Source organism: Mastigoproctus giganteus, chromosome 5, assembly GCF_048544385.1.
Source record: "Mastigoproctus giganteus isolate SK-2022 chromosome 5, ASM4854438v1, whole genome shotgun sequence".
NCBI lineage: Eukaryota > Metazoa > Arthropoda > Arachnida > Uropygi > Thelyphonidae > Mastigoproctus > Mastigoproctus giganteus.
In genome coordinates, this window is record NC_143579.1 from 188817613 (window position 1) to 188845014 (window position 27402).

Below are 27402 nucleotides of genomic sequence, written 5' to 3' on the forward strand. Positions count from 1 at the left end.
CTCTACTAATGCTAATGCTAACAGGTATTGCCACATATGTGTGGAGCCCAGTAGGTCTTTTTTATGGCTCGAGTTAAGGGATGCTTTCTTGAAGTTAACGTGACTTCACATATGTAACAGAAGTCATGTGGAGTATTCATACAATTACAGGGCATATTAATCTTACACGACACAAATACTGCGCAAAAAGTAGGAATTTCACAGAGAGTGATCGTTAACTGAGAACAAATCATCCAGTGCCTAGCTGTATCCGAGGATTACCGCAACAGAGTTGAAGATGCATTTGAAGCAAGAACAATTTATCACATGATGCATAGTGAGGCAACAGTTGCTGATCACATGATAAGAGTTTGGTGGTACTGAAACTGCAGTGTTGCCATGTGTTTTGCCAATAGCCATAGTTAATAATATAGAGTAACTCGCTAATATGAGAACCCAACTGTAATTTGAAAACAAGAGCCAATCAACAAATTTTAATGTGAATTTTGTGTTCAGCAGCATAAAATTTGCCAAGATTGGATATTTTCATTTTTGTAACATTTTATGTGTTGACCATTGTTATAGTTGTGCATGCAGAAAGATTTCAGATTAATGAATTAATTAATGTAAAGAGTACAAATGCAAACAAAAGCAACACAAATGAACTCACTTAGTCCTTAAGTAGGTAAGGCTAGTTGCACAAGCCTATTTACTGATGGGCGTCAAATCATCATTCCACATTGAAAGTCTATAAGTTCCAACTGATGACCCACACTATCTTCTAACATATTGCTATTGCATAGACAGACCAATGAGATTTATATTGATATGTCTGAACCAGTATGCACATGTGGGCGAAGGGACTTGCACAGGATTGACACAGTATACAGTATTTATTTGTGGCAGTGTGTTCAAATATTTCTGGTCATACGGCATACCTCTATACAGTCAATTTAAATTAATTATATAGCTTGTTATTAAAAGGGATGCTATGTCTTCGATAAGTTTCCCTAACATATTGCAGTTAATTAATTTAAATACAATGCTACCAAAGATCTGCAAATTATTGTATGCAAAATTTAAATTTCTGAATTATTTTTATGTTTGTATATTATATAGCCTAATTTTCATACTAAAGTTCTTTTTTCCCAAATAACACTAAACTCCAAATGAATTACTGTAAGTACAATCAGGTAATAAGCAAACAGATATAACACAAAAATTAAGCAAACTCACTTGAAAAATTTGCTGAAGTTAAATTAAGTTGATTCCAGTGAACATTCTGCTCTAAAGTGTTCTTTAAAATGGAAGATGATTTACAAATTTCATTTTTCTGTGATGTTATGTCATTTGCTGGTTCTTCAAACTTTTGTAATCTTGGAGTGTAACTGAATCTTTTAGAAAGTTCTTTCAAATTTAGTCCTTGATGGGGTACTATGGCTTCAGACTTTAAAGAGAATTATTTAAGAAATTAAAATGTGCAATTGATGTTTTTACAAAATATAAATTCTTAATTCAATAGCTTCAGGATAGTAATATTAATGTAAAAGCACAGCTAGAATAATAATTTTTCAGTAATATGATCTGACAAAAGCTGAAGAAAGCAGGCAATGAGAGAAGGAAAGGTTTTTCATTCTTCCCCCCTTTTCTAATTTTTCATTATTAATATTTGGAGCTGACTTATATATGTCTTTTCCCCATTGTGTTGAGTTGATCTGGAATTGCTATTTGACATAAACCTCTTATCAATCTATTTGATATAACCGTTCCACAAATCTATTTTACATATTTACAATTCAAAGTTGTGCTCTGTCTTGTACTGAGGTAAATTGTTTCCTAGTATAGTTGTTGTTATTGATAGTTTGTAATGCATGGTGTGCATGTGTCATGGCACACCATGTCAAACATTATTGTGACATGGGTTAATGTCACACAACAATGTTCATACATTGTTGACATTAATGTTTTGTAGATTTAAGTAAAATACAGGATAATTAGAAAGTAGCTTAAAACTTTCAAAATTTATTTACAACTTTATTTTTCAAATGAAGGAAAGACAAATGGCAAAAGAGAAATAGTGGATTTTACAGGTGCAGAGAGAAAATGCAGTGTGTTTTTTTGTTTAAGCAAGTGAGAGATTGTCTAAACCAGCAATTCACAGGCTGCTGGTTTGGGTACCTCCGTAGCCAGGTAGGAAGGAACAGCAGTGTGTAGCACATGCTTCTTGATTAGACCGGGGATTGAGCCCGTGACCACCAAATACGGAGGATGCGGAAAGGTCAGGGAATGACCACCACATATTCCTGGAGCAATATGGCCTTAGTTGCTAATGCTCCTAAAAACCAAATAATAAACAAACAAGCTGCTGGTTTGATTGTGGTGGATCTCTTAAGTAGCCTCCTTATTCACATGAATAATCATGTCCTTCAGTTCCTCAATGAACTGGAGGATAGAATGGATTATTATTGCCATTGTCCAAGTAACTTTGATATGCTTCATGAAGTGTACGACGAAACCGAACTTCACCAGAATGACTTGCTGCATTGACTCTGTCACCCACGTTGAGCACCAATAAACTCAATGTTTTCTCTTCATTGTGACATCATATTTTTTTTTATTTTATTTTATTTTATTAATAACAAGATACACAACAGGTAACCATTAACAGTGTATCTGAGATCAGATCAATAAACATAATAACAATAATATGAAATCCAACAGGACGATAAACATTGATCTAAATTCAAACAATAAAAGCATATGTACAAAAGAGGATTGTATTAAGTTAAGTTACCGGTAAAACAAGTAATAATTAATCCGTTAGACAATAGAAAAATAATATAACAAATAAAAAGCTACAATAATTAGATGTGAGCTAGTCACTTTGCAGTTTAAGTGAAGAGGCAAACTTGTGGATGGAGTTCATCAGTGATTGGGAGTTGTCAAAGAAGTCAATGCGAGAGTCATTTGCTGATTCTGTTCAGTGGACTGAACTTCATTAAGTCCGTGTTGGCAGAGTCAAGGCGAAACGGTGTAAGGTTCCTGACTTGTCTACAAGGAGCATTGAAGTTTATTTTACTCAGGATATCAGATGCTTCGTAAATTCCAGTGATTACTTTGGCTAGAAGGGCGATGTCAGCAGTAACTCTTCTAGTGCACAGAGGCCTCAGATTAAAGTAATCACACAGCGATTCATAATACACTGAGTGATAGAATAGAGGATTGCGGTACGTAAGGTAACGGACAAAGTTTTTTTTGGACTGCTTCAATTTTGTTAGTTAAAGTCTTTGTGTGAGGATTCCAGATGGGTGAACTGAATTCAAGGATTGGCAGAACAATAGTTTTATAGAGGATAACCGCATATCTGTAGCTTTTGAACTTGTATGTGTTCCGTTTGATGAATCCCAGTGTTTTGAATGCTTTGCTGGTGATTTTAAGGACGTGGGCATCGAATTTAGCACTGCTGGAAAAGAGAATCCCTAAGTCGTTAACTTGGTCACACCTTTTGATGATCACAGAGTTAATACTATACTCCGTATTCATTAGTTGTGGAGATCTGCAAGATGAGAAAGAGATTACTTTGCACTTCGAGGGGTTAGCAGACAAACCATTTAGAGATAACCACAGAGAGAATTTATTGAGAGCACATTGAAGCTGTTGAGAATCGGTAATCTCCTTCACTGCTGAGTAGATCTTAAGATCATCTGCATAGAGAGCAACTTGAACATTGGAGGTGTACATGAAAGAAGGAAGATCATTTACGAAAACAATGAAGAGAAGAGGACCTAAGGGAGAGCCTTGTGGTACTCCGCTTAGTGGTATAAAACAGTCTGAGTTCACTTGATCTATGATAACTCTCAAGGAACGATGCGTAATATAGCTGCGTAGCCATGAGAGCAAAGGGTCACGGATACCATATAGCTTAAGTTTTTCCAGAAGTTGTTCGTGCGGGACTTTATCAAATGCCTTGGATATGTCTGTGTAGACTGCATCAACTTGTAGGTGATTATCAAGAGCTTCCGAGGTGTATTGCCAGAAAGGAAGTAAATTTGTGACTACTGACTTGCCACTGCAGAAACCATGTTGATTCTGATCAATAAAAGGCTTGAAGAATTCGAAGAGATGTTTGTGCACTGCTGTGTCGAAGAGTTTAGCCAGGCTGTTTTGCAAGGTTATGGGTCTGTAATCAGATACGTCATTTTTATCACCTTTTTTGAAAATAGGAACTATATTGACCTGCTTAAAGTGCTTAGGATACTTCCCCAGCCTGAGAGACAGGTTGAAGATCCGCAGTATGAGGGGTTTCAATGTAGTGACAGTCCTTTTCCAAAATAAGCCTGGGATGTTATCTGGGCCTCTAGCATAGTCATTTCTCATGCTTTTTAATGCCGAATTTAAATCTTCATCAGTGATAAAGAGATTAATGAGGATATCATCTTTAATAGGTGTGAAGTCAGGAAATGAGACAGGTCTCAATGTATCATTTGTTTGAATTCTGGAAAAGTGTTTGGCAAACTCTTGAGCAATACTGAATTCGTCAGATAAGAGAATTCCATCTGCGTTACGGAGTTGTAACTTTCTACTGGTTATGTTCTTATGCTTCATGAAATTCCAGAATGGTTTGATATCTCTGTGAGTAAGCAGACTATCCTGAACTGACTCTGTATACATGTTGTAGGAGTTTAATATGAGAGTTTTCACTTCTTTGCGGAGTTGGCTAAATATTTCATAGTATTGACTGTCACCTGTTTGCTTATACTTGTTTCTGTAGAATTCTTTGGATTTAATTTTACCTATTAGTTCACTGTTATACCAGTGCGGGTAGGTAGAGCGTGCGGTAAGATGGGATTGAGGAACAATGTCAGATATAACTGAATGGGCACAGTTAATCAGGTTGTTGTTGAGCACATCGATGTCATCCATAGCGTCAGCGAGCTGCTTGTCTACATTTCTTAGAGCTAGGTTGAGCAGAGGCCAGTCAGCCTTTCTGAAATTGAATCGAGGAGTACGGGGGCTGCATTTGAAGTTATGAGAAGTCACTGTGATGTCAAAAGTAATTGGTGAATGATCCGAGTGAAATATGGGGTTGTCGGTGTGAACATCTATATGAGTAGAGGAAAATATTAGGTCGAGGTAGGCATTTTCTCTGGTTGGAAAGTTGCAAATTTGTTCCAGACCATAGCTGTGAAGCATATTAAAGAGAGCCCTAGTCTGCAGTGATGGAGAAGAAGATCCTAAATTGGCCATTTGACAGTTAAAGTCACCCAAAACCATTGCTATGTCGGCAGATTGAATTAGTGGGAAGATTGATTCCAGCGAGCTTTCTAAGTACTGGAGGTCTATATTAGTTAGGGGAGGTGGAAAATAAAGCAATACTATTAAAACCTTTAACTTGCCAAGATGAAGAAGGCAGTATACTGATTCAATATTTGTGAAATTTGATGCAGTTTCACAGAGTATATGGTTAGAGTGTATAATAGCTACTCCGCCTCCACGAGATCCTCTGTCCTTTCTATGGATTGTATATTGTCCATCTATAATCTCCCGACCATCAATATCAATGGAGAGCCAGGTTTCAGTGAGCAGGTAAATGTCATAAATATGTGAGCCTTGGATTGCTCTGAAGTGGTTTAGGTTGCTAATTATACTCCTGCAATTCTGAAGGTAAACACTGAACAGTAGGGATCTGGGGATTCGATGACGAGAGGAGAACTTAGTATGTGTATATAGCAGGGTATCTGATTGCTATGCCGGTGGAGAGGAGATTTTGGACTCCCTTGATGGTCTGTCCGTGAAGCGTTTTACTAGAGCTCCTGATAAAAGGGATCTTAGATTCAGCACTTTTTCTGTTTGTGATGGAAGGCATGTTATTATAAAAGATGAGTAGGCGGGACACCGTGTCTTCAGAGAACGGACATCTACTCCGAAACCATATTCTTCTTTAATTAGGTTGATAAGATCTTCAGATTTAGTGGCGGGTCCAAGTCTAGAAAGAAAAATTCGGTCTTTTGTGGGAATAATTGTGATATTATACTTGTGTTTGAGTAACTGAGATTTTTCTGCAGTAGTTACATTCTGTGTTTGATGAGTTATGGCTGGAAGCTTGGAGAAAGTATCTTGAGATATAGATGCTTTAATATTTTCTGACGGTTTGTTCTGTTTTGATCTTTGGTGTGATATTTGAGACTGGCAATTAGAAACAGGTTTACTCGCTGTGGCGGCAGATCTATAGACAGGTTTGCAGACCTCATTAGATGTGGCAGCAGTTATTTTTGCATATGTTGCCTTAACTGATGTTGAAGAGGATTGCGCTTGGTGACTCTGAGCTTGTGAAATAGAGGTACAGACAGAACTGTTCCGCAGAGGAGAGTAGGTGGGAGGAGTGGTTCTATTTACATCAGAAGAATCATCTAACAGAGTCTGTTTGGCAATAAATTGCTCAGTTGAATGACTTGAGTCATGAATGTTAGCAGGCTTGGGCAAATTAATATTTGCAGCAGTAGAAGTATTGAGGCCGGTGGAAGGTGAAGATCTGGTCTCAATACTGAGGGCATCGTCAGTTAATGAAGAATTCGTATTCACTTTGAGCCCATTGGTTTCGAGAGTAGGTTCAGAATTCTTCCTAGCTTCCCTTAAGTGGCAAGACATAATTGATGTGAGATTTTTAATTTGGGCGTTAATGTCAGAAATTTCGGCCTGTTGATTAGTTAATATTGTTTTTATACCACAGATCTCCATGAATAGCTCGCTGTTTCCTTCATTGAGTGTATTAGAATCCATGAGAATTTCAGAGTTTGCAGTATGAGGTGCGCTGATTAGATGAGTTTGAATGAGGATTTTCTGCATAGTGTTAAAGAGTATTTCCTGGAATTCAGTTGATTGCAGAATACCAAAGGTTGGATTCAGAGTTTCCGTAGGGAAGGAGTTAGCGCTGAGATCTTCTGACAGCAAAGATATATGTGTTTGAGTTGATGCATCTGATATTTGATGCGACCCCAAAGACAACAAAGAAGGATTAGAGGCTTCATCCATGTACGATTCAGAGTCGGTATTTCTAGTTATTGGCATGATATTTGTCTCAAATGTACTAGAGTACGGCATTTCAACTTTGTTAGCGGAAGAGGAGGAAAGTGACTCAGGTTCCGTGCTGTTTGGCGTTGCAACAGTTATAGGGCTTTTCTGAGAATTTCTGAGTCGACATCTATCACAACAGAATGATTTCCGCCGACTTTTATTTAATTTTTTCAGGTCAGAATGGGTACAGTCATTGCATATTAATTGTTTGCACTCAATACATTGGACAATGGGGTCAGAGCTGGTCCCACAGATGGTGCAGACGCTAGAATTTTGACAAGAGGTAGTATTTGTCATATTGAATTCAGTTGCTGTAGTGTTACTAGATAATTTAATATCACCACAGTTGTGGTTTAGCAAGCAATTGGCACTGTGACCTGCTGGTCGCCTTAGTTGCCCTGCAGTGAAATCCACAGGGAGCAGGGGTCTAAGTAGGGAGGGAAGAACAGAGCGGCTAGGCAATACTCTAATGCCTGGTCAAGGTCAAGTATCTGTTGGACACATGTATAAGTTGAACTACAAGATAATGGCTGAAAGCGCTTATATGGAGTAGCAGAATGAACATGCAGAAATTCATTTAATACTTATCTGTTGTCCGTTCAAATAATACAGTACTTGCACATGGCAATCCAAGGGCCTATCCTTATGTGGTGGCACTAATAGGAACTTAATACTTTAAATAAAAAACACACAAAACAAGAAAAGTTTACGGAGCATATCATACAGACAGCCGGACACAATCATCCCCCTAGCGGTTGATTATGTTTTCCTTTATTGTGAAAAATAAAGCTGTTATAAATGAAGTAATAATGCAACCTTAAAAGTCCAATCATCTGGAATCCATGAGATCATGGCAGTGCCTAACTGTCAGATATTCTGGATTAATGAATATTTATCTAAACATTAGTCTATAATATAACCCATTACATAGTAATGGGAAGAAAATTATTTTGTAACTCTGCCTTATGCTGGGTATTTGGTAATTTGTGTTCACAACTGCTTTATGCTGGACATGAAGTTATATTAAAGGAGCTCAACATGTTGCGTATGGTGTTGGGTCCATTGTTCTTTTGTATATTTATCAATGATAAATATCAATGATAAATATATAAATATAGCTTAGTGTCGAAGTTTGCAGATGATACAAAGGTTGGCAGGGTTGTTAATGACAGTAATGGCAGTGTGCTACTGCAACAGGATCTAGAAAATTTGGGCAGATGGGCTAAGTGGCAACTTCAGTTGCCACTTCTTAGCCCATCAAATCAAACCTTGACAAATCAAATAACCTTGACAAATCAAAAGTACTGCATATGGTTAGAAGTAACCCCAGAGAAACGTACCAACTGTGTAGTACTACACTTAAGGTGGTAGAAAATGAAAAAGACCTGGGAGTAATTGTGCAGTCAGATATAAAGTTTTCTGAGCAATGCAGACAGGCTGCCAGGGCAGGCCTTTCCAATTCTTCCTTCGTTATTGGATCTATGTCACTAACTGGGTCTAACTCTATCTCTTCTATTTGATATGTTGGGTCTTTCCACAATTTTTCATAATGTTTTTTTCCATTGTTCTTCCTTTATTATATTTATTCTTGAAGTGTCTTTCTCTGTTCTATTCAAGGGTTTCATCATTTTATATGCCGAATTTTGTCTTCCATGAACATCATGTTCTATTGTACTTATAAATCTATCCCATGACTCTGCTTTAACCTTCCTTATTATATCTTTAGTTTTATTACATTCTTGTTTATATATTTCTTCATTCTCACTTGTCCTGTTTTGTATATATTTAAGAAATTTATCTTGGACTGCTTTAGCTATTTCTTCAATCCATATCTTTACTCCCCCCCCTCTTCTTATAGTTTTTCCTAAATTGTCCTAGTATCTCTTTTGCTATCTTTTGAATTATATTTCGTATATTATTCCATTCTTCTTCTATTTGTTCTCTCCCCGATGTTTTACTTATTTTGTCTTTAATCCTTTTTTCATATTAATTTTGTATACTTTCTTCTTGAAGTAGATATACTTTATAATCTAACTCCTTCTTCCCCTGTTTAATAGCTTTTCTCTTCTTCCATTTAGCCCACAACTCTATTTTTGAAGCCACTGAAAAATGATCTGAATTAATATCATATCCTCTAAACACCTTAGTATCTCGACATTGTTTTGCTAATTTTTGATTTACTAATACATAGTCTATTATTGATTGTGTACTTCTTGCCGACCATGTATATTTATGTATATCACGTTTTCTAAAAAAATGTATTTGTTATCTTTAAATTATTAAATGTTGCAAAATCTCTTAATTTATATCCATTTCCATTTACTTTATGAGCAGTAAAGTAAATAGAAATGTACTTAACGAGTAGCAGCCTGGAAAGCAAGGCAATGGTGATTTCCAGGACTGCTGGGAGTCATGGTGAAACAAGTAAATACATGGGCTGTGTTAGTGAAACTAACAGTAGAAACAGGTACATGTATACTTGTAATGTATATCAATGCTAGGAGTACAGTTAATAAATTTGATGAACTTGAAGTGCTAATCAAGACATCAAAGGCAGATATTGTTGGGATATCAGAGACGTGGTGTCACACAGACACCAGTGCAGAATTGGAATTTAGGGAGGAGGGGTTATGCTGTTAGTTAAGAAACACATAAAATCTAAGGAAGTGCATCCAATTGATGTTCGTGGACAATGCAATGTTGAGTTTGTTTGATATGACATAAGCACTGGAAAAGGAAAAATGAGAGTAGGTGTGTATTATAGGCCTGATGAGTATAATGAGGAATTGTGCAGAGAAATAGAGTGGGCCAGTAAATCCAAGTGTCTTATAATGGGGGATTTTAATTTCCCAGAGATTGACTAGAATTTGTGAGTTGGTCACTCACACACTAGCAAGGCTGTTGTGGATTTATTTGATGATTGTTTTTTACAGCAGCGTGTTCGGGAGGCAACTAGAGAGAGCAATATTCTTGATCTGATTATCAGTAGTGATTCTTCATGCATTAAGAATCTGCAGATAGAGGAATCACTACGTGGCAGTGATCAGTGTGCTGAAGTGGGATTTACTCAAAGAGGTAACTACCATCAGGGGTAAAGGGAAGGGTTTTTGCTTTCGTAAAGGTGACTACAGTGGTCTGCGACAGTATTTAAATTCTATTCAGTGGGACCAACTGATGATGTTACCAAGAACAAATTCAAAATGGGAAGCATTCAAAGAAATAATCTTGGAAGCTACTAGGCTTTTCATACCAACTAAGAAATATTGTTCAAGGTTTAGGCCTAAATGGTTGTCAGATGAACTAATCAGACATGTGGCATAGAAGAAAAATGCATGGGATACGTATAAATTAACAAGTGACACACATAAACCTATGATAGATATAAGCTGGTCTGTAACCAAGTCACAAAGGGGGTTAGGCAGATTATGAGAAACATTTGGCAAAGGATGCAAAGAAAAACAGCAATGAGTTCTTGACTTATGTAAACTCTAGAAGGAAGGGGATGAATCAGATTGGTCCACTTTGATATCAATGGTTCAACTGTTGATGATCCTATTCAGGTAGCTAACAAACTAAATGAATACAGTAAACCCCCGCTATTCGTGGGGGGTTATGTTCCTGAGAAATGTCGCGGATACTGAAAACGCGAATACTGAGTTATGGCTCCCATAGTAATAAAGGGGTTCCGTTCCAAAGTATGAAATATATAGGAAAAACTAGTCTAAAATTTTGTCTATGTATTATGTGTACCTTCATAATATGACTGTACATAGACAGTACATAGTGAAATGCAAGCATATGGCATCGAAATGAAAATAAGAAACAATTTAATATTAAATGTAATATTTATTAGAAATTTCAAACAAATCTTTCATTCCAGCACCTTTGCTAGCTAAAAAACTTATCCCACCAGTGCTATCACCAGTTTCGCTAAAGTGTTGATAAAGGAGTTTTGCCTTTTCACGAATAATAAGTGAACTTAATGGAATTTTATTTTGAGTTCGGTCTTCTATCCACAGATTTAAAGCTTTTTCCATTTTTTTTCTAATTTAACATCACGAGTTACAGAGCAAATTTTTGAAGCAATTAGCGTGTTTTCACGGACACTACGGCGGATTTTTTCTTCCGATTTTTTGATTGATCGTACTATTGACTCATTGATTTTATAATGTTTTGCCACTGAAGAGACACTTTCACCATTAGAAATTTTGTCTAATAACCCAATTTTATTCGCTAATGTCATCACCTTCCTTGATATTGTCACATTTCCATTGTTATTCGTAGCCATATTTTTGTACGGGTAGAAAAGAACTTGTCCACAATAAAAGCACTTTCTTCCGTTAACACACTCGAAAAAGTCTGTTTTACACTGCAAAACGGTAGATTTATCACTTTTGAAAGCATATCAATTTATAAATTGATAAATTTATTCAATTTATAAGCATATAAATTAAAAGCAAACGACCAAACCTTCCATGACAAGCGCATAACACATACTGAACAAGGATTAGCGAGAAACAACCACACTCGCGATTTTGTCACCCCTCTCCCCCCACCCACTGAATGCTGTTTTGACTGGGAAAGATAATTTTAGCCATGCCCATGTTTTTTTATGGCGGAAAATATTCACGGTGCTTTAAAATTCACATTTTTTTAGGTTTCATTTTATATTAAATCAGCAATCGCGAATACGCGAAACCGCGAATACAGATACCGCGAATAGCGGGGGTTTACTGTATTTTGCATATACATTCACACATGAGGAGTTATTCAGGGAAGGGAATGCCAGAGGTGTATTCAACTCTGGCAGTAAGCTAGATAATCTTTTAATAACTGAGAGTAAAGTGGAGGAGAAATTGTTGAAGATAAACATAAGAAAGGCAGCTGGGGTGGATGGAATCTATCCAGTTATACAGGTTGACCGTCACTAATCCGGCAGCGTTGGGACCTATGGGCACTGGATTAGTGAGTTTGCCAGATCACCGGTGGTTATTTTAGCACATACAGTTTACCCAACAGTTAAACACCTCCTCCCCTTTAACACGTTGACTGCCAAGCCAGTTTAAGAAAAAAATTCACCATGGGTCAAAAAAATATTTAGCAAATAATCTGAATAGTAATTCTAAAATAAATATTGTAATGTCAGTGTTGTCGTTTTTTCGCTTAAAATATATATATATAAAAAAAGATACTTTTTTTTATGTCACATATATGTGGCCCAGTAGGTTACTTTATTTCTTGAGAAGCCGTGTCAGCCACATACGTGTGACGCTATTACAGCATACATATGTGAAGGTCGTTTGTGATTAATTTATTGAATGGGTGGCGAGCGCTGCAATAAAACTAATTGATATAAAATAAACTCTCAAACGTCGCAATAAGTTTGTCAGCATTATTAGAGATTTTGTGAAAACAAGTTTCTTAGTGCGCTGTATTATCCATCATATTGTGTTGTGTTTTTCTGCAAGTTTGTACAAGTGTGTTGTAAAAAAAAAAAAAAAAAAATTAAAAAGGAATGGCTAAAAGAAAATTACTAAAACAAGAGGAACTGAGAGAAATTGCTGGAATTTAGAATTAAGCAGAGTTAAACTTCTCACAGGACATACCACTTTCGAGTTTTTTCAGAAGTTCAACTTTATCTGTTATGAACAATGTATAGTGTTTGTGCTTTACACCACGAAAGGCACTTCCTTTATTCATTGGAACCATGGCTGGGGCTAAATGTGAGCAGGTTATAATAATGATAAATGCAGAATAAACAAGTGGGAAATGCTTGTCAGTGTTTAAGAGTTCATGCCAACAGCTGATGATGCAACCAACGCCACCAAAACAGTAGCGGTAGGTCGGTGTGCCAACCCGGGAAATTTGAAATTACGTTCGCAGAAATTATGTCCGAATTAGTGGTGGAACCGGATTAGTGATGGTCGACCTGTATTAAAGGAGGCAGCAAAGGAAGTAAACAAACCCTGAGCCATAATTATGAGAGCTTCCTTGGACTCGGGGGAGGTACCCATAAACTGGAGATGTGCAAATGTGACTCCAATTCACAAAGGAGGATTAAAGGCTGACACAAGTAATTATAGACCTGTGAGTTTAACTTCTGTTCCAGGAAAATTAATGGAGGCACTGGTTAAAGAAACACTGCAGGATCATCTAGACAAGACTTCAGTTATAGCTCGGACACAGCATGGTTTTGTTAAGGGGAAGTTTTGCCTGGATACTATGATGCAGTCACAAAAGAACTGGATGCAGGGAATAACTTTGATATTATATACTTGGATCTTAGAAAAGCTTTTGATACTGTTGCACATGGAAGGCTGCTGCACAAATTGGAGCAGTGTGGCATTGGAGGCAAATTGCTGCTATGGATAAAGGGGTCGTTGAGGGGGAGAAGACAGAGAGTGGTAATCAATGGACACTACTCATCGTGGACTAATGTTATCAGTGGAGTCCCTCAGGGTTCAGTGTTGGGTCCATTATTGTTTTCTGTATTTATAAATAATATTGATGATGGTATATCAAGCTTAATGTCCAAGTTTGCAGATGATACAAAAGTTGGCAGGGTTGTTAAGGACACTACTGACGCTATGCTGCTGCAACAGGATCTGGAAAAGTTGAGCAGATGGGCTGAGAGGTGGCAAATGTAGTTTAACATTGACAAATGTAAAATACTACATATGGGAAACAGCAACCCAAGAGCAACGTATCAACTGTGTGGTACTACACTGACAGTGGTAAAGAGTGAAACGGACCTGGAGTTAACTGTTCAGGTAGATATAAAGTTTTCTGACAGTGCAGATGGTCGGCAAGAGTAGCTCATGGTGTCTTGTCAGTGATATATAGGAATTTTTCTAGCAGGGATAAGGAGGTGATTATCCCCTTGTATAAGGCAATGGCCAGCCACACCTTGGGTACTGTATACAGGTCTGGAAGACTCATTTTAAGAAGGATGTACAGCTGTTGGAACGAGTACAGAGAAGGGCAACAAGATTAGTGAATGGAACAAAGGGTTAAGTTTTGCAAATTACAGTGTCTGGAGACTAGGCACCTGCGGGGTGATCTGATTGAGGTGCATAAAGCATTGAATGGTTTGAGCATGCTCAATGCTGATGGGATTCTTTCTCTTGCTCAGAATAATCACCTGAGAGGGCATAAATTCAAATTGATGAAAAACGGTGCAGAAGTTTGCCTTTAGCCAGTTAATGGTTGATTGCTGGAACAAACTTTCATCTGTCGTAGAAGTTGATAGCTTAAATAGATTCAAGGCAGAACTGGACAAACATTTGGAGCAAGTGAATGGGTGAAATGAGAAGGGGGTGTTTTTTTTTTTTGGCTGACTCTATATAAGCTTGGTTTCTTTTATCGTGTACCAATGCTAATGATTTCACATCAAACAGTGGGAGAAAAAATGTTTCGATTTTTATTTGCATGTGATTCGAAAATCGCAAAATGTAAATCATTAGGCAAATAACTATGTCCACTTTCCAAAAATTTCTTTTCAACTGATTCTGCTTGTATCTCTGTACTTTGAGTACAGAGATAATAAAATTTTATAAAATTTAATAAAATTAGAACAGTTTTGATCAGAAGTGATATTTTGATTACATTTCTGAGCACACTGATATGGCTTATCTTGAAATTCTTTTGCAAATATTAAACGTCCATTCCCATTCTTGTACTGCATACCTTGTAGTATTTTATGGTTCTGAATATTTCGAGCCCATTTGTCAGGATTCCTGCTCTGTTTCTGTAGTTAGATTATGGGCAAAATTTTCCTTGTTTGAATCTAACAATGAATCCAAATAAATACGAAAACGTTTCCTTTAATTGGGGTTCTGAGTATTGGAGGATCACTATCTGATTCTTTACTCTGCATATCACGATAATAATTACTTGCAATCTTTATTTTACACCCATAAATTTTGTTTCTTTTATAAAACAATGTACTTTTATAATTATTATGATGTTACTTGTTTAACATTTCCCAATAATCTCGATTATGGACGACTGTTGACACCAAACTGGAATTAATTGAAATGGCTTCTGAAATATATTAACTGTTATTCAGAAGCCATACGTGGCTCTGCCATCTGATGGTGATAAATAGAATTATCGATGTTAATTGTTTGGTTTCTGAAAAGTTAAGCCCTAATCATGTGCTCTGTTTGGCTTCTGAGTGGTTCAATTCAGGAAATGAATGGTCCTCTCTATGCTTTCCCAAACTTAGATTGTTTCCAGGTGAACCAAACTATAATACATAATACATTACATAATATGTACACAAATAAACGCTAAATAAATACAAACAAACACAAATAAATACAAAAAAAAAAAAAAAAAAAAACCACCAGAAATTTGGGCATCAAATGGACCTCTGGCTACAATATACAAAAAAGAACATTCTTGATTTGTGAGCTTTTCAGAACGGGATGGCAGGAGTTAAATTTCTAATGGCTGTAATCTTTTAAGGAAAGCCTACAGGGTGGGTGTTTGTGTATGTATATATTTATGGGAACTGTTTTACTTATTTCGATGTCTAGAAACCATTCTGTACAACAAGATGTGTAATAATGATACACCTGCATGAGAGGGAACAAGCAGTGAAACAATACAGCACTTTCAAGACCTTTTGTCATCTAAGCCTGAAGGGTATTCATTCCATTAAGGAGGTACCACAGCCAGTAGCATAGGAACGCCTTGGCATTGGTGGGGCAGGTGCCAAGGGCACTGGTATCAGAAGGGTGCACTGACACGCCACATCAGTTCTGTGTCAAGGTATTTCGACACACGAGACTAGCTGTCGCAATGGCACTCCTAGATGATGTCACATTAGGATGAGAGCAGGGTGAAAATTAATTTTGGGAAAAATGGCATGTTTTCAGAGAACGATTCAAACCTGCATGCATCCTTAAATCTGAGTACATACTGCATAGCAGCTTAGATCTATCTGTCATCCAGAACCTAACTTTGAAGGGACCAATCAAGCGACTGCTTCATCAGCGCATGCTCGAATACATAACAGTTCGCAATTCACATTCACAATGTACGTTCTATGATACTGTATAAGTTAGAGGTTATAAATAAAATGTGTATAGTGCTTCCTATATAAACAAGTAATCGTGAATATTGTGATTTATAATTTAAAAAAAACAACAAAAGCCCAATTAATTTTAGACATGCCACCAAAGAAAAAAGCGGACATCAGTACCGCATAGAAAGAATGCATAAAGAGGAAATTTAAAAAAACAAACATTCCGCTAGTTTACAAAACTCGCTTACAATAAGCCCCTCCAAACCTGAAAGTGACAATGAAAACAAACATAATTTGAATGAGGATGAAACAAATGATGATGCAATTCGATTTTGTCACTAGTTCTTAAATTTAAATTTTTTTTTTTTTTTTTTTTTTTTTTTGAAATTGTCCAAAATGTCAGTCACTCGGATATTCAACTACTGTAATAGAAATGGGGGTAATTTATGGCAAAGTGTGGATGATTCACCTCCGTGAAACAATACATGGCCACTTGGGATAAAGAAAAACCACTCTTCATCATAGCATGGTGATACCAAGGATTTATAATACTTATTCACATCCATACAGACATAAGAGATGCACACATAAGAAATACATACATATTACATAACACTGAAATTCAGGATGCTCTCCATACTATACAGCTTGTTTGTTTGTTCATTATTTGGTTTTTAGGAGCATTAGCAACTAAGGCCATATTGCTCCAGGATATGCGGTGGTCATTCCCTGACATTTCAGCATCCTCCGTATTTGGTGGTGACGGGCTCGAACCCCGGTCTAATTAAGAAGCGTGTGCTCCGCACTGCTGCTCCTTCCCACCTGGCTATGGAGGCGCCCACTATACAGCCAGAATAGTTCTAGAACTGATAACAGCAATTATATCAACAGCAGTGGCAAAAGTACACTGCTGCTCAGAGAGAGAGAGAGAGAATCTCTAACAGGGTGCTTACAATAGGAGGTTGACCAGGCCTATTGTCTGAATGTGGAATACACCTTGATCTGTACAATGGCTATGGATATATAGAAACTAGTTGACAAGCTTGACTTCTCGGTATGTGGGATAGGTTTTACGGGTACCACTAAGTTGCATATGATAATCTCTATAGCTCTTAGCAACAGCACTCTTGTCTAAATTGCTTGACTGCCAGAGGTGCGAACAATGTGCTCCCAGTTGTCTCTCATAATTCATTTGTTATATGGAAAATTTTCTTCATTCTATGGAAACTATTTTAAATGTAATTACCAAGGGAAACTCAAACAAATTCGCTATAAAGAAGATTGTTAAACACAGAGAATAGTGTTTTGTGGAAAGCACCACCGAGCCATAGTATTAGTATTATGTGAATTTTGTAGTATTTTGTGAAGTACAGAATCTCTAGAAGCCAGAAAAGTTTAATGTCTGGTTTATGTCAGAGTAGTTGCTTTGCCTTTGGCTACTTTCCCGCAGAATCCCTAGTAGGACCCCACATTGCCTGCCACCACCACTGGGAGGTGAGCCAGGCTGCCCATCATATTCTGTTCGTTAAACTGGGGTCCAGCTGTACTTATTATTATTTATAATGATTTTACCAATTATCCAAAAAAGAAAAAAAAAAAAAAAAATGCGTAATCATGAATTTGGAAAGGGTGCCAAAAACCTAGCTATGCCTCTGACCACAGCAGAAAGAGATACCAAGGTGGATGAATAGGAATTTAGTGAGTTTGAGAACAGAAAAGGGAAACATGGGACAGTTATAAAGTGAGAACAACTCATATTTGTATAATAAGTTCATTTGTAACAACAGAGGTCGGAGGTAGGTAGGCAAAGTTGGAGTGTCAAAAATCATTAGCCAAGATTGAGGACAAGTAGCTTTATAGATATGTAAGTAGAAAAAAAGGAAAATTGTAAAGCAGGCAGAACCTTGCTCATTGAGAACAGGGCTCGCAGATTAGCATTAGCATTAGTAAAGGCATATGATGCAAGAAAGCAAGCTTATGCAGCATCAGCCAGAAAAAAAAAAAAAAAAAAACTTCCACTTCACCCCTCCGTTCGTTCGAAATACCTGTCCAGCTGAGCCTTAAATTTATTTAGGCTATCAACTTCCACAACAAGGGATGGAAGTCTGTTCCACCAACCAACTACCCACTGGCTAAAGGCAAATTTCCGGACATCTATCCTACATCTGTCTTTCCTCAATTTGAATTTATGCCCTCTCAGGTGCTTATTCTGAGCTACAGGCAGAATCCCATTAGCATTGAGCATGCTCCAACCATTCAAGGCTTTATACACCTCTATCAGATCACCTTGCCGGTGCTTAGTCTCCAGATATTGTAATTTGCAAAACTTAAGCCTTTCTTAGTAAGAGCAACCCTTTGTTCCATTCACTAACCTTGTTACCCTTCTCTGTACTCGTTCCAGCAGCTCTACATTCTTCTTGAAATGAGGCCTCCAGACCTGTATAGAGTACTCAAGGTGTGGCCTGACCATTGCCTTATACAAGGGAATAATCACCTCCTTATCCCTGCTAGAAAAATTCCTGTATATCATTGATAAGATGTTGTTGTTATTTGGTTTTTAGGAGCATTAGCAACTAAGGCCATATTGCTCCGGGAATATGCGGTGGTCATTCCCTGACCTTTCCGCATCCTCCGTATTTGGTGGTGATGGGCTCGAACCCCAGTCTAATCAAGAAGCGTGTGTTATGCACTGCTGCTCCTTCCCACCTGGCTACGGAGGCACCCTCATTGATAAGACACCATGAGCAGCCAGTCTGCACTGCTCAGAGAACTTCATATCTGCCTGCACAATTCCCCAGGTCCTTTTCATTCTCTACCACTGTCAGTGTAGTACCACAGAGTTGATACGTTGCTCTTGGGTTGCTGTTTCCCATATGTAGTACTTTACATTTGTCAATGTTAAACTACATTTGCCGCCTCTCAGCCCATCTGCTCAACCTTTCCAGATCCTGTTGCAGCAGCATAGCGTCAGTAGTGTCCTTAACAACCCTGCCAACTTTTGTATCATCTGCAAACTTGGACATTAAGCTTGATATACCACCATCAATATTATTTATAAATACAGAAAACAATAATGGACCCAACACTGAACCCTGAGGGACTCCACTGATAACATTAGTCCACGATGAGTAGTGTCCATTGATTACCACTCTCTGTCTTCTCCCCCTCAACCACCCCTTTATCCATAGCAGCAATTTGCCTCCAATGCCACACTGCTCCAATTTGTGCAGCAGTCTTCCATGTGCAACAGTATCAAAAGCTTTTCTAAGATCCAAGTATATAATATCAAAGTTATTCCCTGCATCCAGTTCTTTTGTGACTGCATCATGGTATCCAATCAAATTGGTCAAGCAAAACTTCCCCTTATCAAAACCATGCTGTGTCCGAGCTATAACTGAAGTCTTGTCTAGATGATCTTGCAGTGCTTCTTTAACCAGTGCCTCCATTAATTTTCCTGGAACAGAAGTTAAACTCACAGGTCTATAATTACTTGTGTCAGCCTTTGATCCTCCTTTGTGAATTGGTGTCACATTTGCACATCTCCAGTTTATGGGTACCTCCCCCGAGTCCAAGGAAGCTCGTAAAATTATGGCTAAGGGTTTGCTTACTTCCTTTGCTGCCTCCTTTAATATAACGATAGATCCCATCCACCCCAGGTGCCTTTCTTGTGTTTATCTTCAACAATTTCTCCTCCACTTTACTCTCAGTTATTACAAGATTATCTAGCTTACTTCCAGAGTTGAATACACCTCTGGCATTCCCCTCACTGAATAACTCCTCATGTGTGAATGTTGATACAAAACATTCATTTAGTTTGTTAGCTACCTGAGCCGGATCATCAACAGTTGAACCATCGATATCAAGTGGACCAATCTGATTCATCCCCTTCCTTCTAGAGTTTACATAAGTAAAGAACTCTTTGCTGTTTTTCTTCGCATCCCTTGCCAAAGATTTCTCGTAATCTGCCTTCACCTGCCTAACGTCCTTTGTAACTTGGTTACAGATCAACTTATATCTATCATAGGCTTCTGTGTCACTTGTTAATTTGTATGTATCTGAAGCATTTTTCTTCTCTGCCATATGTCTCATTAGTTTATCCTTGAACAATATTTCTTAGTTGGTATGTAAAGCCTAGTAGCTTCCAAGATAAGTTCTTTGAATGCTTCCCATTTTGAATTTGCTGTTGGTAACATCAACAGTTGGTCCCACTGTATAGAATTTAAATACTGTCTCAGACCATCATAATCGCCTTTACGAAAGCAATAACCCTTCCCTTTACCCCTGATGGTAGTTACCTCTTTGAGTAAATCCCACTTCAGCACACTGTGATCACTGCCACCTAGTGATTCCTCTATCTGCAGATTCTTAATGCATGAAGTATCACTACTGATAATCAAATCAAGAGTATTACTCCCCTCTAGTTGCTTCCTGTACATGCTGATGTAGAAAACAATCATCCAATAAATCCACAAAAGCCTTGCTAGTGTGTGAGTGACCAAACCACAAATTCCAGTCAATATCTGGGAAATCAAAATCCCCCATTATAAGACTCTATGATTTACTGGCTCACTCTATTTCCCTGTACAGTTTCTTATTATACTTATCAGAGTCATTAGGCCTATAGCACACTCCTACTCTCAATTTTGATCTCCCAATGCTTATGTCACACCAAACTGACTCGACACTGCACTGTCCAGCGATGTCGACTGGCTTCACTTCCTTGGATTTTATGTGTTTCTTAACTAATAGCATAACCCCTCCTCCCTTCCTATCCTGTCTTTCATTTCTGTACACATTGTACTCCCCAAATTCCAGTTCTGCATTCCTTATATCTGTGTCACACCACGTCTCTGATATCCCAACAATATCCACCTTTGATGCTTTGAGCAATACCTCAAATTTATCAAATTTATTTACCAAACTCCTAGCATTGGTGTACACGCAAGTATACATGCACCTGTTCTTTTTCTTAGCTACCCTAACACAACCCATGTGTTTACTTGTACCGCGATGACTCCCAGCAGTCTCTGAGATATCCTGCATCTTGTTTTCCAGGCTTCTGCTCATTCCAATAGAAGCAGTGCAAGAATCACTTTAACCTCTGCCAGTGGCTACTGTTAATCTATTAGTCCTTGTAACCCCCCCCCCCAAACTAGCAGTTTTCCGACCCATCTAACACTGCCTCGATAGCATCAGCAAATAATCCAGCAGATATCACTGGTGAGCTTTATATCATTCAGAGTAGAAATTATCTTTTAGTGTGGGGAGATGATGCTAATATATATCATCTTAGTACACTATCCTTGGTTCTGACAGATCATAGAGGCTTTTTTTTTTGTGAACTGTGATATAGTGTGAAAAGGAGTGATTAATTTTTGCTTCACATCTTTTTGTTGGTGAATTTGATGCAAACAGTTTCCATGGTCAAGGGCTGTGATCAGGGGAACTTTTCGCCTGATTTGCAAAGTGAGCTCCTTTGTTCAAAATTTTATTTGTTTTGTTATTTTCATGTTGCTATTGGTTCTGGGTTTCTATTTAAGTTGGCTTGGTCCATTTATTTGTTTTGGTGGACTGACTCCAGTTTTATTTGTATATAGTTAGCACTGTGTTCTATCTGCCTTTTAAAATTTTTATTGTCATGTACATAATTTGGTTTTATCACATATTACTAATCATGGCAAAGAGCATCAGAAGATCCTTTACCTTTTCTGGCTTCTGTTCTGGTGATCAGATAGGGTAGGAGACAGCTTGCTGCAGAGCCAAGAGCTGCAGGCAGCAGCGACACAGATTTTTTTGCATGTAGATCTTGTTCTGAAATTGATCATGACATTCTAAAGACAGGCCAGTGAAATGGCCATAGTGAAAAATGTTATGGATACCCTATGTGACAGATAGCCAAGCAGTAACTAAGACCAAGTCTAATTCAAATGCTGGGAAGTTAAGGACAATAGAGGCAGGGTACCATAAAGAGGATAATGAAGAATTGATGGAAATCTATGTGGTCAAAGTACTTTAACTTGATACAAACAATACTGGTTTTGATTTAAACTCCTTCTTTCAGAATGAGTTGAGACCAAAATAGATAAGCTCTAAAAAGAGTTCGAGAGTTGAGTGAAGACTCAGAGAATCCTTTCAGAACATGATTGTATTTGACAAGGTAAAAGATGTAACAATAAAATTATGCAAACTGCTAATGAGAGAGAGATGAACAAAATGTTTTGATAGAAGTCATAGATTAAAACTTGACCTGTGGGGATGAATTAGAGCCCTCTGCTATGGAGACTTTCATTGAAAAAAAAGTTCTCTCTCTCTCTCTCTCTCTGTTAGACTAAAAGAGTGAAAGAGTCTTTTGGAGAAAGAAACAAAAGACTCATATTCCTATGCACAAGTATCTAAGTCCAAAATTGAAGATCGAGCAATAAGAAAGCCAAAGAGAGTATTTGTTACGGCAAAACAGACAGATGAGGAAGTCAAGAGTGAACTTTAAAAAAATCATAAGACTTTTGCTTAGTGACACAAAAGTGTTAGCTTTGAGAGCAATCAGAGACAAAAGAGTGGCTCTCAAAGCTTCTAGTGAAAAAGATCTTCAGAAAATATTCAAGTTCCTGAAACTCCAAAAGTCAGGTTGATGGTTAAAAGTCCCAAAAAAGTCAATCCTAAACTTGCAAAAGGACACTTCAGAAAATAATTTCCTGACCAGCTATGGCACAAAAATATAAAGCAGGCTGGCCTAATTGAAAATGTAGTGAAAGAAATGGTTGAAGTTGTTTGTTATTTGGTTTTTAGGAGCATTAGCATCTAAGGCCATATTGCTCCGGGGATATGTGGTGATCATTCCCTGACCTTTCCACATCCTCCGTATTTAGTGGGCACAGGCTCGAACACCGCTCTAATCAAGAAGCGTGTGCTACGCACTGCTGCTCTTGCCCACCTGGCTATGGAGATGCTGGTTGAAGTTGTGGCTATTAACAAGGCTAAAATGAAATCTGGCAACAACTGGATTCTGTAGGTAGCAGGACATATTAGAAAAGTTTTAGTTAACAAATCAAACATACACATAAATTGCTGTTTATATAAGTTTATGGTGACTGTCATCTACTGCTGTAAATGCATGGGTTTTTGTCATATAGCCAAGTATTGTAAGAATGAGATTTTCTGTGGTCACTGTTTTGTACATGGAACCACTCCTTTATGGTATGTCCAATAAGTGAATTGTTAGCAAAGAAATTTACCTTCTGACCACACTGCTGTTAATAAAAATTGCCCAGAATTCAAGAGGACCATGGACAGTATCAAAAAGAACTGGCTATGGCGGGGGGGGGGAAGACATTCTTAGCTTATAGAGTAATTCAAGCTGGAAAATATTATCAAGCTGTTATTGTAGTCAGAAATCCAGAGTCATAATAACTGTGGTTTCTGCTCTTTGCTTTTTACATGGAATATGTGCTGTGGTAGCTGGGCCACTGGGGTGATTCATTTGTCTCATTTTATTGTGAGTTTACTGATTATGTTTATAAGTATATTAAGTGTTTAGAAAAGGTGAATCAGCATCTGGGTGCCCATAAAATTGTTATGGAAATGGATTCGAATGCTGGCTCCATGCCCTAGGGTGGAGGTAGCTCTGATGACAGAGGCATTGATGTGGAGGGGTTTCTCTCTGCTGCAGAGTGGGGAGTTATCGGATTAGAATAGATGTGTGGAAATTTACCTTTAGCCAGCAGGTGGTTAATTGCTGGAACAAACTTCCATCTGTCGTTGTGGAAGTTGATAGGTTAAATAAATTTAGGAGGAACTGGACAAACATTTAGAGGGAATTGTTTTGTAATTTGTTTTTTTTGGCTGATGCTGCATAAGCTCATACACGTGCTTTCTTGCATCACATGCCACTACCACTACTACTCCTACTACATTTGCGAATTTCTTACATTCAACTCTGTGATTGGTTCTATTAGAAACTGGAAAGTCCATGAGGGCTGGTTCACCAGTGATTATATTTAACATCTGTAATAATGTAATGCTAGGAGATGATATAAGACCAAGAGAAACTCTTAAAACTATGAAATAGAATTGATTTGATTCTCATTATTAAGTTCTGGGGAACTCAAGAACTGGAATAAACTATCTGCTGACAAGAAGGCAAGAGTGTTTGCAGGCTGTTTCTGCTCATTTCAAGAGAGTGCAGTTTTAAGTTCGTGACTTTTAAGGTTTTTGTAAGGTTATTTTGGTTTTTATTTGATCGTTTATAAATTTTTCCAGGTATATATTACTAAACTTTGTTCTTAAGAACTGTATTGGAATAATTTCTTAGTTGTGAATTAAATTCCAGCCCTAAATTATGCCTAAGGAACTTAGCATAATTTGGGTAACTGCTGATTTATTTAAAGAATAGTCTCTAAATTGTTTTGTGGGAGCTGTGGAAAACTATTTAAAGTGGAAAAATCTATATTTCAAAGTTTTTATTACTATTGAATAATGCGCCAAGCCATCCAAAAGATTTAAGTCACCCAAAATGTTGAATGTTCCTACCACTTAATACTACTTCTTTAATTCAGCCATTAGATCAAGGCATTATATCTATCTTTAAAACTCATTACATCAGAAAATCGTTACAATGGATTTTGGAAAAAATTGATTCCGGATCTATTGAAGTGATGGAGGCATGGAAACATTTCTCAATTGTGGACTGCATCGGAATCATAGCTTTATCGCTCAAAGAAGTAAAACCACCAACACGTTCCTGTTTGAAGGACATATGGCCAGAGTCAGTTCATTCAGGAAATATGGTCAAACTGGCAAAAAACAGAAATGGTGCGATAGTAGAACTTGCACTAAGTCAGTAGGAGGGGAAGGTTTTGATGATATGACTACTGAAGATGTTCAAGAATTACTGAAAGAAAAAGAGGCTGGCAAAGCGGATTGGTGGAAATGGCATCAGAAGTAAACCAAATCAATTCAGAGGATGGTAGTGTGGATGAAAATTCAGAGGATGATAGTGCAGATGAAAATTCTGAAGTGGATGATAGCGTAGATGAAAATTCTGAAGTTCCGAATTTAACACTAAAAAGCATGTGGGAAGACAATTTTACAAAGATCTATCAAGCAAAAGCAAACAATCCCAGATTACTGTTTTTTTCAAAGGCAGCAGAAGATATGAAATCTTGATGCTGTAGAAGAAAGTTCAAAAGGTGAAGATATTCTGCAACAGAGAAAACATTCTCGTTTGATTGCGCTTAGCAGCAATGAAGAGAAAGAAAATTAAATGAATGTATATTATCTGATATATGTGTATCACAGTTTGTAAAAACATTTGTTCAGTTATTACCATTTTTAATAAAAATTAAGTTTCTAATAGTTATAAAAAATGATGTATTATCTTTGTTAGCTTTTGGAACATAACCCTTCTTTTTGTACTGATTCTTAGTCCCGTATAACATGGTTTCATACTACACGAGATTTTATAGGAACCGAACTACCATGTTATACGAGGGTTATCTGTATAGCCAAAATTTTACTGCAATAGATTCTGAAGTGATTTCCATACACTTTTCATATATAAATTGGGTGTGAGAACTCAAGTACTCTGCCAACTTTTTGCAGTGATTTGGATTTTGCTCTAAGAATGGCATTTTACTAGATTGGTTGGTCGGTTGGATAGTTTAATTGATTTGATTTAATTGAATTGAATTGTGATTTTTTGTTTTACCTTGTGATATTTTGTCTGAAAATTTGATTTTTTTGTTAATTTGTAATATTTTTTCTTTAATAAAAAAATCAGGAAAGTGAACGTGATATTTAATTCTACAATCATGACGGTAATTGCTTTACCTATACTAGAATCATCTGGTTACATGTTTTATTATTTTTAAGGATGGCAAAAAATTTCCCAGCATCTCCTTAGAAAAATCTTGGATACATTATTATTTCTTTGAATTATTATTTATTTTTTTCATACATATCACATATTTAACCATATATTGTAGCTTGTACCTGAAGTGCTGGCTATTGTTTTTACTGCTGAGCTCTTAATGGAGGAATGAAGAGCCAATATGGTAGATTTGCAGAAGTGAAATGAAATGAAATGTTCTTGCATAAAAGTTGTTGCTTTTTGAGGAGCTCATTTTTTTTGTTTCATGACGTAAATATATATATATATATATTTACATAATTATATATATATATATCTCTTATTGCTATTTGCTGATTATATTAATCACAGCATCAATTGTTATTAAAATCTAGGAATATGGCAACATATAACGAATTAAAATCCAGGAATATGGCAACATATAACTTGAATATAATATATGTTGCCAGGAATATGGCAACATATAACTTGAATTAAAATACAGGTATATGTTTCTATTTATTTAATTTATTAAATCACAGAATGAGAAATGTATTTCAATTTTTATTGAAATACATTGGCAAAAGTCCATTTCTTGCTAATAATTTAGGAGTATAGTAAATAAATTTGAAGTGCTGGTCAAGACATCAAAGGCAGATATTGTTGGGATATCAGAGACGTGGTGTCACACAGATATAAGGAATGCAGAATTGGAATTTGGGGAGTACAATGTGTACAGAAAGGATAGACAGGACAGAAAGGGAGGAGGGATTATGCTGTTAGCTAAGAAACACAAAATCTAAAGTGCATCCAGTTGACATAGATGGACAGTGCAATGTTGAGTCAGTTTGGTGGGACATAAGCACTGGGAAAGCAAAAATGAGGGTAGAAGTTTGTTATAGGCCTAACAACACTGATGAGAACAATGAACAATTATACAGAGAAATAGAGTGGGCCAGTAAATCAGAGTGTCATATAATGGAGGATTTTTAACTTCCCAGATATTGACTGGTACTTTTGAGTTGGTCACTCGCACACTAGCAAGGATTTTGTGATTTATTGGATGATTGTTTTCTACAGCAGCAGCATGTTAGAGAGACAACTAGAAGGTGTAACACTCTTGATCTGATTATCAGCATTGATTATTCATGCATTAAGAATTTACAGAAAAAGGAACCACTAAGTGACAGTGATCACAGTGTACTGATGTGGGATTTACTTAAAGGTCTAACTATCATCAGGGGTAAAGAGAAGGGTTTTTGCTTTCATAAAGGTAACTACAGTGATCTCAGAGATTTTTTAAATTCTACACAGTGGGACCAACTGATGATGTTACCAACAGCAAATTCTAAATGGGAAGCATTCAAGGAAGTAATCTTGGAAGCTACTAGGCTTTTCATACCAACTAAGAAATACTGTTCAAGGTTTAGGTCTAAGTGGATGTCAGATGAACTAATGAGACTTGTGGCAGAGA

General features: G+C 37.1%; 1 protein-coding gene across 1 annotated transcript in view; it reads right to left on the reverse strand.

Moving 5' to 3' along the window:
- Positions 1–1201: 1201 nt before the first annotated feature.
- Positions 1202–27402, reverse strand: part of LOC150085946 (uncharacterized) — a 147464-nt gene continuing 121263 nt past the window's right edge. Inside the window, exon 6 of the mRNA XM_090374748.1 lies at positions 1202–1426. Within this exon, the coding sequence (XP_090230874.1) occupies positions 1202–1426 (225 nt within the window). The remainder of the gene's footprint in view (positions 1427–27402) is intronic.